An 18,183-nucleotide genomic window follows, 5' to 3' on the forward strand; every position below is an offset into this window, starting at 1 on the left:
ACCGACTTTTCTCAGCATAATAATAAACTATGTGAGCATAAAACTGGAACCCAAACTAATTATCTAAAAATAATTGTTACCTATCTTAAAATTGACCCAAACTTTGGTCAAAAACCTTTTTGGCATTTTAACGTTTATGAAACATCCATGACTTTTGGGTATTTTTTTACGGAGGTGACCTAATCTTGCCGAAGAATGTTAGGCCTTATAACATTTAACAAAAATATTTTGAGAAATATAAAAGAAAACCCTTATTTACATATATATGGTATTTTGTAAGTCAACAAAATGTTAAAAATAAACTCGGAGGGAAAAAAAAGACCAGTAAAGATGTGTTAGACAAAAGAAATATTCTTTGAAGAGGTAATTCCAACCATAATAACTGTTAATTGAGCAACAATATGTTTGCTAACAAAACAGTTCATGTTTACAGCTGTGTTCACATTGGTTATTTACTAACACTCTTTCCTTTCCTTAGTTTTAAGCAGTAAAATTCCAGGGAAATCAATTTAAAGTTAACATTTTCCCATTAAAACCTACAATTAAAGTTTATTTACTATGCGATTAAAGTATAATTCAGGATCAATATAATGAATCTAGATACTAATATATTTTAACCAAGAAACTTTTAACTTAGTGGGTTATTTATTTCAAAAATATAATCTGAAACAATCTAAAACATAAAAAAAATACTAAAACAAAAATTTCAGCACCTATTTTAAATATAAGACAAATAAGATTTATTAATGTATTATTGTTAATACAATATTGTAACGAGTTTGTTTTATAAACTCTCTAAAATGTATCTTGTCTCATTTGACCTTGGATCGACTCCTTCACGGTTTTTAGCCAGTGGGTGTGGTGGCACAACAAACGCTACCACATTTGGCAGAATAACAATGTTATAGCTATGAGGAACAGTACTGAGGCGTTTGCTGTACATGTCAGCAAATAGTGCCTGTTATCACCACGTATAATTGGTGTGACGGCTGCATTCAAATGAGATGGAGCTCAATTTCCACACGTCAGAACTGGATAGATTATTGGGAAGTAGTGGGAGTGAGAGTGATTGTTTTGTGGTGTCTGACGTGGAAGATTTGTTACCTCGGGTTCGTCGAACTAATCACTCGGAAGCTGTGAGTAAACGTTTGGTGGAGTATGTAAAGAATAGCAGTTGTATGGGAATCATAGGGTAGGATTAATCGATAATGAATTAAATTCTTCTGGTCGTATTATAAATATTTATTTTGAATAGAATTGAATTGTGTTGTAAATAATACAGTGTAACCTAAGTTTTAGATATAATAATCTTAGATTATGTACTTAGATGTTGGATGATATTTCAATTTTTATAAATTAGGAGTTGTGGTATTTTTTTTTTTTTTTATTTTAGTTAATTATTTGCTTTGAGTGTGGTTGGTTTAGTTTATATCCAACAATGGTTACAAAGATTTTGCCAACAAAACAGACTCTGCAATGCCACATGGACGGTGTAGTGATAAAAGAAAGATGTTACATCAGAAAGTATTGAGTCTTAGTTAGTCTTGTTAGACATTAGAAACACCCCTCTGCAGCAAACCTGTTGACTAAGCAAATTCCATTAAAATTGTCAGATTTATTCCCTGTTTGAATAAAATTATGTTTAACAAGTGCTTATATTTGCTGCTACAGGAAAAAAATTAGTTTTTGGTAAAATATTAATTAATAGTACCTAAAATAAATAAATTTGCCAAATGTGATCATTCCTTAAACTACAAAAGGTTATTTATTCTCCATTAGATTAACATGGGAATTTTTAATTTTAATAGTTTATTTTATTTTTTTTTTTTGCGAATTTCCCATATAGGGAGTAAGCTATTACCGTAGTACTCATTGTAAAACATGGACCCGGGACCCATTTACTTTTTTGTTTTGAGGTCCCTAGAGCCCAAAAACACCATTCGTTCAAATTCATATATATATATATAGATTTATATATATATACTGTTAATACGTAATTTAAGCCAAGTATGAATGAAGATGAGTGTAGGATGAGTGGCGCCATTGACTATACGTATAGTCAATGGTGGCGCGTTCTTGTAGTCTTGTTAGTGACTTAAGGCCCACATTCCTTAGACACAGCTGTTAATTAACAACCCATACAGCTAATGGCAACTAAGGGACCTATAGTTTATAGTGGAATCCGAACCACATTTTTGACTTGGTAATTATGAATTGGTCATTGGTCTAATTATCAGGATAGTACTGCGATTAGTCGTAGTACTCACTAGTGCAGACGTTAATCCACACCAGGGAGTATCGCATCCACAGTGCATGCCTATAAATATCCACAATTTGTGACCTAGTAGCTGGATTACCAAGGACGACGCCACCCGTCCCAGTCCATTAGCACGATAACTCAAGCAAAAATGATTCGATTTTGATGAAATTTGATACAAATGTGTAAACCTACATTCATTCGAAGAAGTTCGCGAACTAGCAGGATTGTACAATGGGAACGGTGGTTTATGGGGAGTTTTTTGGGGTAAAAATTGGTTTTTCCCATTTTTTACCCTAAAAACATAAAATTTTGCAATTTCTTTCCAAACCATTTAGTAAAGCTCAAAAAAACAAATAATTTAGTATATATTGAAGTGTTGTCCCAGGGGGGGATGCAGGGCCTGATTACACATTAGGCTAATTAGGCTAGAGCCTAGGGCGCCAGTCAGCCAAGTGTTTTAGGGGGGCGCCAGACAGCTAAGACTTAAAGTTGGGACCGGGGGCGTAAAAAATGTTTTATTCCAAAAAAAGGATTCGTGCAGATAGGGAATGAGGCGGGGAAGGGTGCGTTCGGCAGATTTTCATTATCATTATATCCATATATAAAGCCAAAAGTACCTATGAACTTTTGAGAAAACTACAAGTCACACCCCCATAAGCCATGTATACTTAAAATGTTCGTCATGACGAGAAACATTGTGCAAAACTATCCATTATTTCATAATTTGCCCTTTAAGGTCGTAATTCCTTTCTAAAGGGATCTTTCCATATACCTAATGTTAAAAATACCTCAGCTGTACTTATTTGTTTATTTCAGCTTAACTTAACCAATAGTTTTATTTATGAAGTCAAACGGGGTGAAGGCTGTGGGTTACAGCAAGTTTATAGTAATAATTGATTTGTAAAAACATTTAACGATACTTTTTGTTGCCGATAAATAGGGTACAGATAAATGGCTGTAATTCCATCTAAAGGTCCTAATAAAATTGTTTTAGGCCTAGGTGATTAACAGAGTTAATTTAGATCCCTACGTATATTGTTTGATTTTTTTATATTTAGGTTAGGTGTACTTTTGATTTAATACAATCATATGTTTAATAAAATGTAAAATAAATACATTATTTTAAATAAAAAAGTGGGACATTCCTTGAACAACCGATTTGTTACTATTTTAAACGTTCCTAATCAAACCATGCATTAATTATTTCTGATCAGTTTTCTTTTGTTTTTAAATAAACTGAATATTAGTATAATGCCTTTGGCCATTTTACATTTTGAATTCAGTATTGGTAATTCATTCTTTGAAATGTTTAAACCAGAGATGAGGGGTAGTGGTAGGGAGGAGGGGGGGCGCGAAAAAACGTCAGCCTACTGGCGACTAGACCCTTAATCAGGCCCTGGGGGGATGGGAGGGATATATCCACCCTAAAAATATTTTATATTTTATTAGCTAACATAAATACTATTAGCTTGAGCATATTTTAGAACTCAAATACGTATATAATTATAAATATGTTTTTAGGCTTTAAATTCCATATTTTTTCCAGGGGGGGGGGCGAACCCCCCTTTTACTGGGGAATATTCCTTACCCCCCAGACTCCCCCGGTGGTAATACCCCCCCCCCCCCCAAAATGAAATCCTGGGACCACCACTGACTGATTCATATGGTTCAGTATGGTTACCTCAAATTTGGTGGTAACACAATGATTTTCCATTGATCTTTGCAACCTCTAATCAGTATGAGTCACATTTTCTAAATTAAAATCTCATTAAGAAAATGACCATCTGTTTGCAACTTGTCCATTCAATCTTTTACCTGTACAGATTTTGAGATTTACTAGAATTTTGTAATCTTAATGACACAGTGTCAGTCACCACAAACAACTATATAAGTTTTTGTCACTTAGGGAAACATGGCACATAAGTAAAACTTGGCTTTCAAAAACATAGAACAACCCTAAACGAAGATTAGACAGAGCCGCAAAACCCTTTTACCCATGTTAGAGGTTATCTAAAAAAATTCAAAATAGAAACCCATTTATATGTGTTTTTCTGTGATAACAATAAACTTGTAATAGTCTAGACATAACATATTCATTAGTTCCTGTATATTTTGTTCTGTGTTTAGTCCTATGATTACTGTTAATGGGTGGATTTCCTCAATTCACAGGTTATTGTCATCAAAAGCAAACCTTTCTTATGGTTTCTTTAATATTTGTCTTCATTGTTTTTTTTCTAATTTGTTTTAAGATAAACACATTAATCTTGTATGGACGTTTTTTTAGAGTTGAAATATTGCTTGAATTACCAAGTCGCAAACTAACGTAATCAATGGTTTGCGAGCGTCTACCAAGAGCTTTCAACACTGATATTACCCATTATTCATGTGTTATTCCCCCATATCAATTATTATAACATTCCCAAAAATACAAGTAAAAGGTTTCCTTCACTTTGTTGAATATTTATGACCATTAACTTTTGATACTTTCCTGCGCTTCCACAGTAAAAACCATGACTCATGGCTAACAGTTTAATCCTATCCATATGCAAAAGATGCAAAATTAATTTTCAGGGAAGAGGAAATAAACACACTAAAAATTAAAGTTGTGTTACATGGTCTAAATCTTTCAATGGTCTAACACTAACTGGCGACCATTTTGAAAACAGTGTAAATTTATCAAACCGCTCCATTTCAAAGCTGAAGCAGGGATTAAACATAAATAGGATTACCATTATGGATCAGACAAAGGTGAATTCAAGGTAGGTATGTTTATGCTTACTCTTGAGTATAAGTATAAAAGACCGAAACAGGTTCCAAAATCCATTGGATGAAAAGTCTCTGTCGGTACTTGGAATCCAAAATCAATTGCTGGACTTCACCAACCATGTACATTGAAATCTTTCACATAACTTACAAAGAAACATTCAAACTCTTGCGGTCAATCATGAATAGATAACTCTGGAAGAGAGCTTCCAGCAATGAGGAAGAGAACAACATAACTGGACATCATGACATGATTGATGGTGATGTCATTGACTGCACTTATCAATGGGACGGATTATGATTTATGATTAAACATTGGACAGTGTCCTGAAAATATTCCTCTGTCATACTGTACAAGAACTTAGATGACAAGGGAAGTGATGTAATAATGTTCACCCAACATTAATCATGGGGACAGTAATTACTAATTAGAATTAAAAAAATAATTGTTTATATGGAAACCCAAGTTACAGAAAATTAAATTTATTAATAGACAAAATTAGATTGTGTAATGTGTATCTTGATGGACGCTCAGTGACTGCTAAACATTGATTTCAATGGGCCCGTTGTCCAAGAACGCGTCTGACGCTGATAAATATACGCTGGCGATGGACGCTCAGTGACTGCTAAGCATTGATTTCAATGGGCCCGTTGTCCAAGAAGCGTCTGACGCTGATAAACAGACGCTGGCGATGGACGCTCAGTGACTGCTAAGCTTTGATTTCAATGGGCCCGTTGTCCAAGAACGCGTCTGACGCTGATAAATAGACGCTGGCGATATACGCTCAGTGACTGTTAAGCTTTGATTTCAAGGGGCCCGTTGTCCAAGAAGCGTCTGACGCTGATAAATATACGCCGGCGATGGACGCTCAGTGACTGCTAAGCTTTGATTTCAATGGGCGAATGGGCCCGTTGTCCAAGAAGCGGCTGACGCTGAGCGTCTGACGCGGGCACTGCTCCGGGAGTGTCCGGGATCGCTGATGGCCAGGGTCTGTTGCGTCTATTGCAGTGTTGTTTCTGTGTTCTTCCGTATACTCATACTCCATTTAATGTAATAGCTCACTTAATGTAGAGCTAACTTTTCTGCTCTTGTTATTGGATTGCATACTGTTTTGATATATCCTCTTCTTCTAAAAAAAAGTCGTAAATGAACTTAAACAGTTTCCTTTAAAAGTAAAAAAAATCACTCAACATCCTCTTGTCTGCATAACAAGTGGTTTCGATAAGTATTTTAAAATATCCTTGCTCACTTCTCTTTTTGAAAACACTGAGTACTCAATTGAGGTTCACTAAAGGTCCAGAATTTCCTCGTTTTCTACCTCTTCGATCAACAACACTTATAGTGAGAGCAAAACTACATTTTAACACAGTCATAAAACAACTGTTGAACTGAATAGGCGTTCTTGGACAATGGGCCTTAAAGCGATCATCGCCCGGCGATCCCCGCTCTGATCGCTTCAGACGCGTCTTGGACAACGCACATTTACTGTGCATGATTGGGGGAAGGAACATAGGTTATGTTAGGTTTGTTTCCTTACGAAATTTAGTAAAATTATTGATTGAGTGATTCTCATTAGTACGATCTTCATTGTACAGAAGCAATTTTAACAGTGGCCCTCAACAAATTTTCAACATACCTAAATACGTACCATACGTGTGGGTACGATCAGCGCGGCGTCGCGGTCGCAAGTCGCACAACTCTCCTATCTAATCCTGAGTTGTCGGCCTGAGTACCGCGGGGGGGAGGGGATCGCGGACTCGCGCTTCAGCAGTCGTATATCACGACCGCGTCCGCGCCAACTTTCCCTCAGTCGTGCCGTGTCACCTGAAGATGGTTGTGCCTTCGTCCAACCACCGAAACGTCGCAGTAAGTTGTTTAAAATTGCACTAAACCTTTCAGTATCTACTTTGTCGTGTGTTTCGTTAATTTTTCGCACGACTTGGGGATTATTTTGATGTATTGTTACGTTGTTTGTTGGTAATTCTAGTTTTAGAATCGTTGCATGTTGTCCCGTGTGATACTATTGAGGAGTGTTCTGGAAAAGTAAAATAAAATGTCCTGAACATGGAATTACTTCGTAAATGACAAATAACTTATTTCATAGTATGATGAAAAGTCTAGAAGTGATTAAAATACGTGTTTAAGTTATATCTTCTAATGGAATATTTTTTTCTAAATTCTAAAACATGTCTTAAATATTATTTTTCTCTAATTATTCCGATTGAAATCGTACAGTATATATTTTGTATAGTAATTGCTTCAACAGGAAGAGAACGAGAACATATTTTAAACGTGATAGTTGTTTATTTACAATGCGCTTAAATGCCTGTGGCGGATTTTCTCTAGGAAGTCAGTACAATTTAGTAATAACTGGAGACGAGCCAGTAACTGTTAAGCTAATAAATAAATGGTTAAATACACGTACTGCACAATCATTACTAAGTAAAGCAAATAATTATTTGACACATAAAAATTAAACACATACTTTGGATAAAGACTCAAATGTGTATATACCGTTCTATTTACACATCTAATTTCTAAATTCACAGTGTATACTTTTATATAACAAAGCAAAGGGGGTAGCTTTTCCTGTAGGTGATCAGCTGTTCTGGAAGAACACAACTATAAACAACAGATTACGTTTACATAACAGTTACACAAACATTAATAATCACTTAGCCGTAATTTACTTAGTCAATTGTAAATACCGTTTTGTTCACAACTGTATCAATTATAAATCCAAGGAAATGTGATACATTTCTCTTTGTTTTGCGCCAAAGACTTGACTTTGATTTTACCGTATCAAATTGGTCGGGTGAGGTTCATAATGTCCAAATTTCACAAACTCCAACGTCTAAAATATTAAATAAACAGTGCGTTTCATAACCTCCAAACTTCATAAACTCCAAAACTATAACTTCCAAATAAGCACAGTTTCACAATGTCCAAATTTCACAAACTCCAACGATAATATATTAAATAAACAGTGCGTTTCATAACCTCCAAATTTCACAAACTCCAAAACTATAATTTTCAAATAATCACCGATTCACAATGTCCAAATTTCACAAACTCCAACTTTTAAATATCAAATAAACAGAGCGGTTCATAACCTCCAAGTTTCATAAGCTCCAACGGTACAGTCTCTGCCATAAGTCAATCGGGATACCGAGGCGGACGGGCCGAATGAACCTCTCTGTTTTACACAAACATACATTCACTCAACCTGCTCTGCTGCACTTATTTGTTAACATAAAAATTTCAAATTGATATATTATTTTTCTGGAAAAACCAGTGCTCATTACTATGTAGCTAGTTTTTACCTTAACATAATTGTTATAATTTATTTAGGCAAATTAAAACAGATGATTGTTTTTTAACACCATAAAAAACATGAAAAATGTAGTAAGCGAGGAACTTTTTTATTTTTTGGTCAGGAAAAAAAATCCTGCGGCAAAGTTTTAGATCAAAGTATGAATTTTATTTTTTATTTGAAGCTTTTTTTGATACGGAGCCTGCTTGTATCATTTTTAAGCGATTAAAAATAGGCCTAAAATCGCTTGGCGCGGCATTGGCGCTAGGAGTTTGGCCGGCTCAGCATCAGTTTGCGGGATATAGAAACTGAGTTTCTAGCATTTAATCATCATTATATTACATCAAATATGTCATTACATTACGAAGAATGGTAACTTAATTTACAGGCGTATGTTTGTGCATTTTAATGCTTACCGGTAGTCTATAGTTAACAAAATTCTTTGATATAAATGCTTTCCCGATTGTAATTTCGGAAATTGTCTTCGTGAAATGTGGAGATAATTTAAGTTCTTGGTAAAACCCACTGAATTAGCGACCTGGCCCAGTTATTATTTCTACTTTTATTCTCCTTTCGTTAAGGTAAACTAAATTAGTGTAAATGCATCCCTTTGACTAAACTTTACCCTAGATTTGGTTCTGGTCCAAATAATAGAAACAAAAATAGAAACTACTCTTATTCTAAGTTTATGTGGTGGAATTCCTGCTAAAAGTGCGATTGACTTTACATTCTATCGAAATAGGCCTATTTAAAACGTTCAGCGGGTTCATAGTTGAGACCATGGTTGAGACCACATTACAATACCTATTTATTTGTTTCTTCATCCTCTTTAGCCATTTAGTTGTTAGATAGTATTACATGTTATATTCAATTGATATATTATAATTTTATTTTAAAACATTTAACGAGTTTATATTCATCTATATTTGAAAAAGCTAATCAACGGCTCACGTCTAACATTTTTGCCACTGCAGTGCATGGTTAGGGTTTGATTACCCATTTGTCGAAACCAATCACGAAATTACGTTTCTCCAGCATTGACATGCATATAAAGAAAAGGAAACTACCTCAAAACATTATTGTTATAGGTTTTGCCCTGTACTTTATTCATACTATGCATGCTAGTCTATATGATCTTAACCCCTTTTCCTTTGAGAAACAGAATGTACCTAGTTAAAACCTTCTCCAAACAAAATTAATAAATCCCGCTCACTGGAACTTGTCATAGTAATTGCTTTAGTGAAAAAATATATTGTCTCTACGAACTTTTTTAGTTTAATTCTCAGGTTAGTTCCAGAGTAGCCGTTGAGGTCATTCCACTTTAAACAAAATATTGATTAAATACTAAAGTAAGCGTCAAATGTTCATGTCTACGCTTCAACTGTATTTTGTATTTTAACTGTATTTTAACTGTATTTTGTGTAACAGAAACGTTTAGAATATATCATCTCATTATAATGTTTTTGAAATAAAACAAAGCAGGAGTTTTCCATTTAATATTGAATCCATAATTAATTAGTGAAAGTGGCTATTGATTGTTAAACATTCCTTCAACACAATAATACGCTTGAAATATGAAGACATGTAAACAAAGTAAAATAATTTTGTAGACTTCGTAAACATATGTTTTAAAATGAAAATACCCCCGCCGCAGCAAACCTGCAGTTGCGTTACATACATTACATACACTCCAGCCAGCTGTTATCTTATTATTAATGTATTGTTATTGCCTATTCGTGGTTCAGGAAATAAAACATGACATTTGTAGTTTATTTTATTTATCGATATTACTTTTATTAATCAGGTATATTGACAGTATGACCTATCACCTAACTGTCCTGTTCACCTGTTTGGTCCTGTTAGGAATCAAAGAAGTCTCGAGTTAACAAAATACTGTACTAAGGCAGAATTTTGTGGAGTGAATTAAAATATCAGTAACTAGTCAAGCGGGTGTACTATAAATCCGTTATGGACGGGCGTGAGAAAAAAATAATGAAGGTCAACAAGGCACATTCTGGCGCCAAATATGAAGCACCCGAAAAGTCGCAAATGTACACAACATACTTAAAACAGTGCGCGCGCGTGAGCTTTTTACTATTCTCTTGGATACAGGTTCTTTTCCTGATTATCGTATGATATTATATCAAAACTTAAATATAATTTTTCAAGTCCTCTGCTCATAGATACTACGCACTATGTTCAAGTTGAGATAATCTTCGTCCTCTACTGTTAGACTCACACAATCAACAACAATTTTATCATGAATTATTTCGCTTATTTTTTTTTATAAATAAAATCGATATTCAATCCTTTAACTCGTATTTCAGTAGATCAAGACCAGAGATAATGTTCTCCATCTCTAAGTAGTTGTTTTTTCAATTGGTTAATTTAATTTAAGAATTACTAGCTCTTATGTTTGCTGTTGTTTTACTAAATGCGATGCATTTTTTCATTGTAAATTAGGCACAGTTTATCTGAAATCACCAAACACAATACAGGAATCCCACCAAAGATTGATATCTCAAACTCTTGGTGTCTTAATAATTAAACCTGTCAATGTTCAACAGTTCAATAATACACCAGCTACTCATTCACTAGGATGGACTTTCATTAAACTGTGTGACACTTCACAATAAAAAACACGGAAGTAAAATAATTCGGGAAAAAACTCCTTTGCAATGTGTATCCTTAAATTCATGATATTACTGTTTAACCTAGCAAAATAAATGGAATAAAATACAAATAAAAATGAAATAAATGTTGATTTACGTATCATTGATTGCAGATAAGTATTAAAACGATTATAATTATTGTTGAATCGTGAGTCAGCAGTGTGCTTTAGGTAAATAATGAATAGCTCAAACGAAAGCTGGTATTTCACTAAAGGTTTTTAGTCCAAAACATATAGGGTAATGTAATTAGAACTGCTGTAATACATCTTTAACTGAAAACATAGTGTTCGCAATGTACAAATTCATTGATAGAGCATTGAAGTTTTGTTATTAATTGTTGTAAGCAATTTAAGCTGGTTGGTAATACTAAAATATGTTTTATAAATAATAAAAACTAGCGAACCTGGCACACGTAACCGTGCACCAATTTACACAGTTTACAAATTTAAATATAATGGTCTCAACCCCTACGTCAAATAATGCTGATTCACAGTGGTTATTACAAATATGATCAATAATGTAGCCATAAGGTCAATAAAAATTAGTACGTTGTGCGCGATATTATAGTCGAGAACACTATTTTTAGAGATAGCATGGTAATGAAAACTCAGACAAATCCCGTCGATAGACTTAACTTATGAAACTCACTAATCAGAGGGGAGCCAATCCATCACCCGATGTCTTCTAACGAACAAGAATGGTCAATTCAGCTTGGATGCTTATTAAAAGGGAATCGTGTGGTGATTCCCAAACAACTTCGTGCAAGAATTAATTTTTGAAAGAACTTCATGAGGCTCATGTGGGTATAGTTCGCATGAAGGGACTAGCTCGTTCGTACGTTTGGTGGCCTAAAATTGATGCAGACATTGAGAATATGACTTTAAATTGTTTGGGATGTCAACGAGTACAGCATGAATCACCCAAAGCACCAGTTCACCATTGGGAATATCCTTCAAGGCCTATGCAAAGAATTCATGTTGATTTTGCTGGACCAAATGGTTAAAATTATGGCCATTTACTGTAGGCATCCACAATTAGTAGAAAATAATGGCCATAAAATGGTCCAGCAAAATCAACATGAATTCTTTGCATAGGCCTTCCCAACATGAATTCTTTGCTTTGGATATTCCCAATGGTGAACTGGTGCTTTGGGTGATTCATGCTGTACTCGATAACTCACTCCATATAGGAGTAAAGAGCCAGTTTGCGAATTTTGAATAACGAAATATTTGCCAAATATACATGTTTTGTACGATACATACCAGCTTTTAACAAGATTTTTGTGACAACTTTCAACGATAGCCAACGGTACAAATCTTAATATATGTTTCCCTTATTTGTATAGTACTAATTACAGTTGACTAAGTATAATCATGCATACATCTTAAATGCTTCCAAACACGTTTTTGTTTATCGTTTTTTTTCATTTGCCCAAGATTTCTGTACGTTAATCATACTATTTCCCTCCCTTCCCATAGCACATTAGGATTGCAGATACATAAATCTAACTGCCACAAACGGTTCCCTCATTCTGCTCTGCCACATTAACTACTTCCTTCACTACTTTCTACGTCGTGGTCCTGTTTAACCCTATCTTCCCCTATCTTCCCCTATCTTCCCATAGCATTTTAGGATTGCAGATACATTAATCTAATTGTCACAACAGTTCCCACACTCCGCACTGCTAGCTTGGTTGGGCGAGTCATCAGTCCCAACCCTAGTCCATCGGGAGAACGCGTCTCGTTGTACCGCCGTCTACTTGTACCGAGATACCTAGGGACAACTAGTCGTAGGTACAACCAACGCAACTAGACGTAGGTACAACTAGACATGTATGCCCTCTCGTTGTACCGCCGTCTACTTGTACCTCGATTCCTAGGGACAACAACCTAGTTGTACCTACGCGTATTTGGCGTCCTTATACTGTAGTATAGTTGTACCTATCCTTCAATTCGTTACCCTGTTTATTTGATTACTGTACGAGTAATTTTTAATTATACCCTTAATATAAAATTAGAAACTGCAGTGGTTCGAACGTTTTTATTTTAACGTTGCTATCTCAGACACTATTAGATTTAGAGAAAACATTTAGGAAGCATGAACTATTTTCTTTTAACAAATACAAATCCGCTGTTTTAAATATCCCCAATATTTTCCCTTATTAAAATTAACTTTAGTATTTTCTATCTGACAACTTGTATTTTATTGTGATTTCAGCATGTAATTGCAAATTAAAACTTTTTTTTTTAAGTTGATTTTTTTTATAAAGCTACTTCCTTGTTTATGAGTAACAGTGTGTTACATTTGGAAAATATTGGATTTTTGTGAACATTTCACATGATGTAGTTCATATAAGAATATATTGTGAAATTCGTATTCTCTTTAACATGAATCTTTATATACGGGCTTTCTATGATTGAAAATCAATACTTCTAGTATTGTTTATGTTTTTTTTTCTATGTTTTAAACTCAAAATAATCAGTAAATTATAGGCTTTAATTTGAGCCATTGAACGTTTGAAGCCTTAAGTCAAGATAATGGATTACTCAATCAATATCATAGATTTGAACATTTCTTGGATATTATAATTATTTTAACGCTGCAAGAGTAGTATGGTTCCTCTCAGGGCATACAATAACATGTTAACTGGGCGACACAAGTGTCACCCAGTCCTGAGATTTTGTCGCCCAGTGACTATGGGTGGTGCCGGCATATTTTTTTAATGGTCCACATTTTAAATTTATTTTAAATTTATTATTTATTTACCCTTAAAAAAATAATAAAAAGTAACATACTTTTAAAACAAATTTCAGGAAGGATTTTTCACCTCCTATATGTTCAAGAGAGTGTTGTACCTACGCCACTGTGGTAAAGTATGAAATGTATTTAAGAATGTTGTTTGTAAAATTTTGCTAAACAACAATTTATACATGTATTATCGGTATTATACAACATACGAAAGGTGACAGTCGATTGGGCCGTTTAGTATTTTTATTACAATAGGGGTAACCGTCATGAAGTGAAATGTTAATGTAGTACAGAGTTTAGTAAAAAATCTATGCGTGTTAACAGTAACAGTTTTGGTGAAAACGACTCTTTGACATATAAAAAAACCAACAGTAAACCGTATATCGATCCTTATTTAGTCCACGCAAAAACTACACGGATTAAGGATCACCCTACTAAAACAAAGGTTCTACATTTGTAATCGTTAGTGGTTATTGAAGAAAATATTTCCCTCAGAAAACATAATATGTTACACCGAGTAGTAACTATGTTACATATACTTTTTGTACATCGAGTTAAAAGTCGTCCAAAAACCGAAAGGTAAATCACAGAATAAATATATATTCACAGTATAGCCTATAAATAACTTGACGTTAATGTTTAGTGTTACGTAACCAGTCGAAAATGTTAGCAGATCATCCACTAGTAGTCTACATGTATACATACTGTCATTTCTTGTGTAATTTAAAACAGATTCTAAGCAATGCGTTCACCTACGATGAAACTTATCAGCATTTAATTATTGCAATGGTTCTACGCTTCATCGACTGTTTTTACTTATCCTACATTCATTTGAAATTAATCACTAAACGGAGTTAATAACGGCAATGTTAAAAACTAAGAGTAGTTTTGTCTGGTAGATGACGTGGATTTTATCATTTGCACTTTGGAATTTTATATATCATTTAACCAGTTGCATTATGAGAATTTTAAATTAAAACAATTGAAACGATTGGTTAATAATACAGTAGTAAGTTTTGGGAAATTGTATGTTATATCATTCACTATTGCATACAGAAGAACTATTGTATTAATAGTCAAAGGTCATATGCGTGTTATAATAACGAGACAAAGTCCGTACATAATGGAAATTGTATAAATGAACGTAAAACTTCACAAAACGTGTGGCGTGACGAAGTGGCGCGGAGGGGGGACGGCAGGTAGTCATATCACTGAATCTAAATATCAAGTAGCATTATCCATCCGTACATCGTTATTTATATACATATATAAAAATTTTAACGAATGGTGTTTTTGGCCTCTGGGGACATCAATAAATGAAAAAGTAAATCGGTCCCGGGTCTAGGTCTTACCATGCCACCTACGGTAATAGCTTACTTCGCTATAGGGAAATTCGCTAAAAATGACACCAAAAATGATTGAAGCAAGAATTATCAGTGGTAAGTTTAAAGGAGAAATAGTCTTAATCACATGAATACTGATGATTTCATCCGAATTACCCTCTGAATTTAAGAAACTAAAATTTCCTTTGTGTCTTGCTTTCGCAATAACCATTTTAAGACACCAGGGCAATCCCTGACTGTCGTCGGTTTAAATTTAGAATATGCATGCTTTCACACGGACAGCTGTATGTTGCGTGCTCACGTGGTTGTAGGTACGCCTGAAAACTTATATATTTATACACCTAATGAAAAAACAAAAAACATTGTTCATCCACTAGCAATTAAGTAAAATATGTTTTTTTTGTATACACTTTTATTATTCGTCGTAATGAACTAATTGCCATTTAAAATAATATTTGTTAAGTGCAGCAAAGCGCGCCGGGTAACTGCTAGTATATATATATATATATAAATCTATCTATCTATCTTACTAATAACCTAATTATAAATCTGAAAGTTTGTGAGTTTGTGTGTGTGTGTTGCTCAATCACGCATAAACTACTGGACGGATTGGGCTGAAATTTGGCATGATGATAGCTCACATTCCCGATTAACATTAAAGCATATTCTTATCTCAAAAATCCTTTCGGGCTCCGCCCCAGTGGCTCTTTAGTTCCCCATGTTAACTTTATAATTTTTCATATTTAAAAGGAATTAATGAATCTTAACAGCTGTTTCAATTAAACAAGTTGGTTCTGTCGTTATGTTCTATGATGTTCAATAGCATAAAAGTTACAAGGATTACCAACAGGGTGCAGCACTATTCTTTTTAGCGAATTTCCCATATAGGGAATAAGCTATTACCGTAGGTCTCATGGTAAGACCTAGACCCGGGACCGATTTACTTTTTCGTTTTGAGGTCCCCAGAGGCCAAAAACACCATCCGTTCAAATTCATATATATATATATATATATTTATATATATATATTTATATATATATATATATATATATATATATTTATATATGTGTCCGTTAGCGCGATAACTCGAGCAAAATTGATCCGATTTTGATGAAATTTGGTACAAACGTGTAAACCTACATTTATTCGAACGAGTTCGCGAACCAGCATAATCGGACCATGGGATCAGGGGTTTATGGGGGGTTTTATGGGGTAAAAATGGGGTTTTCTCATTTTTGACCCTAAATACTTTAAATTTCTAAATTTCTCTCTAGACCATTTTGAAGAGCTTAAAAAAACAAATAATTTAGTATATTGAAGTTTTTTTGAATGTTCATTGACTACGGAGAAAATTAAAAAATTGTAAATTTAAAATTGCCATGTTATTCTTATGGAGAATAAATAAACTGTTCTAGTTTGCTTGTTTATGGATATATTTTAATCAAATTTGGCAATTTGTCTTTTTTCATACTAACCTATCAATATTTCAATAAAAAAAACACACCTCAACATCTTCCCCGTAGCAGCAAACCTAACTACTCACTAAAATTAATGTTATTTCAATAGGAAATAAATCTGAAAATTTATAGGGAATATTTTAGTAGAAATCAAGCCGGGTAAATGGAAATTCGCTTAGTATGCAGGTTTGCTGCGACGGGGGTATTTTTAAATTTATGACAACAGCTAATTTCCAACCAAAAGGCGAGTTAGCGTAGCGAACGAGCTAACCTGAAGGCAAGTGAGCGCAGCGAACGAGCTCGAACCCGAAGGCAAGTGAGCGCAGCGAACGAGCTCGAACCTGAAGGCAAGTGAGCGCAGCGAACGAGCTCCAACCTAAAGGTGAGTGAGCGTAGCGAACGAACTTCAACCAGGACGTGAATGAGCCATGCGAATACTTATGAAGTTAAACGGGGCAAAGCCCGCGGGTACAGCTAGTATATACATATATAACAATTTTAACGAATGGTGTTTTTGGCCTCTGGGGACATCAAAATCAAAAAGTAAATCGGTCCCGGGCGTAGGTCTTACCATGCCATCTACGGTAATAGCTACTGTACTTCCTTATAGGGAAATTTGCTAAATAGAAACTAAAAACTATAAAAGGTACCTATCTAATAACTTGTTGAATTATTTACATTGAACATTATTTTTAAATAGAATATGCAATAATCGTTACAACAACAACTTCATACCTTAATATTTTATACGACAGTCAAAGACTCCACTGTTTGTTATTACGCATTTTTTTGGTAAATAAAAGGTATACAATGCTTAACTCTCCACTGAAAAGGCAAATCCAAATATAAATTATCACCTTGTCAAAACTTTAACATTATTGAACTACCCACATTAAGTTGCAAGGAGAAAACGAGACTGCTGTCGAGTAAAAAAGTGTAAATACTCGAGTATGAACTTTTATTGAAACTTGACCAGTATACCTACAATATGATGAATAAGTTAAATCCTATTTATAAAAATGTATTTCTGCGTTTATGTATGTTAGTTTCTACCTTTTTATGTTGTTTTAACTCTCGTCCTTTTGGTGGGTAGAATAAATAAAGTACAAGGTTTTCGGCACTTTTCTAACAAAGGGCTATTTTTACACATAACAAAAAAACTACTGATGTAATCATCATGAAATTTTAACAGCTAATAGAAAATATACTTATAAAACAAATTTATATGTTTTAAAATTTTTCATCGGTAAAAAAAATCTCTTACGATATTTGTAATGGCTTTTAATTGAGAGACGGAACAGTTAAGAAACTCAACTGAAAGCTTGAATTAAAGCTATTAAAAATATAAATATGTAATTTGATTTGCAAATTATGTGCTAACACATATTTGAGTCACACAGCTGAGTGGTACTCGTAATCCGTGTTTTTCTAATTAGTTTAGTAACTTTCCTGTATAGCTCCAAATTTGAGTATCTAAACTGTATTACAAGTGACGTTGTAGGCAGAATCTGCCCGCATGACGCCACGCGGCGCGGCGGGTAGCCCCTATATTACAATTTAAATTACAACCAAACTACGCCAGCTAAAAATTTTAAAAAATATGATCCAAAAGGTTCAACTCTTTAG

At 34.2% G+C, this 18,183-nt stretch overlaps 1 protein-coding gene across 1 annotated transcript in view; it reads left to right on the plus strand.

Moving 5' to 3' along the window:
- Positions 1-981: 981 nt before the first annotated feature.
- LOC129001938 (high affinity cationic amino acid transporter 1) overlaps positions 982-18,183 on the plus strand; it is a 62,857-nt gene continuing 45,655 nt past the window's right edge. Inside the window, exons 1-2 of the mRNA XM_054429380.1 lie at positions 982-1,136; positions 13,823-13,877. Coding sequence (XP_054285355.1) covers positions 1,000-1,136; positions 13,823-13,877 — 192 coding nt within the window. The 5' untranslated portion in view covers positions 982-999. The remainder of the gene's footprint in view (positions 1,137-13,822; positions 13,878-18,183) is intronic.

The sequence above is a fragment of the Macrosteles quadrilineatus genome, unplaced genomic scaffold, assembly GCF_028750875.1.
Source record: "Macrosteles quadrilineatus isolate MER2022 unplaced genomic scaffold, UCM_ALF_1.0 Scaffold_9__3_contigs__length_116548681, whole genome shotgun sequence".
In the NCBI taxonomy this organism is placed as follows: domain Eukaryota; kingdom Metazoa; phylum Arthropoda; class Insecta; order Hemiptera; family Cicadellidae; genus Macrosteles; species Macrosteles quadrilineatus.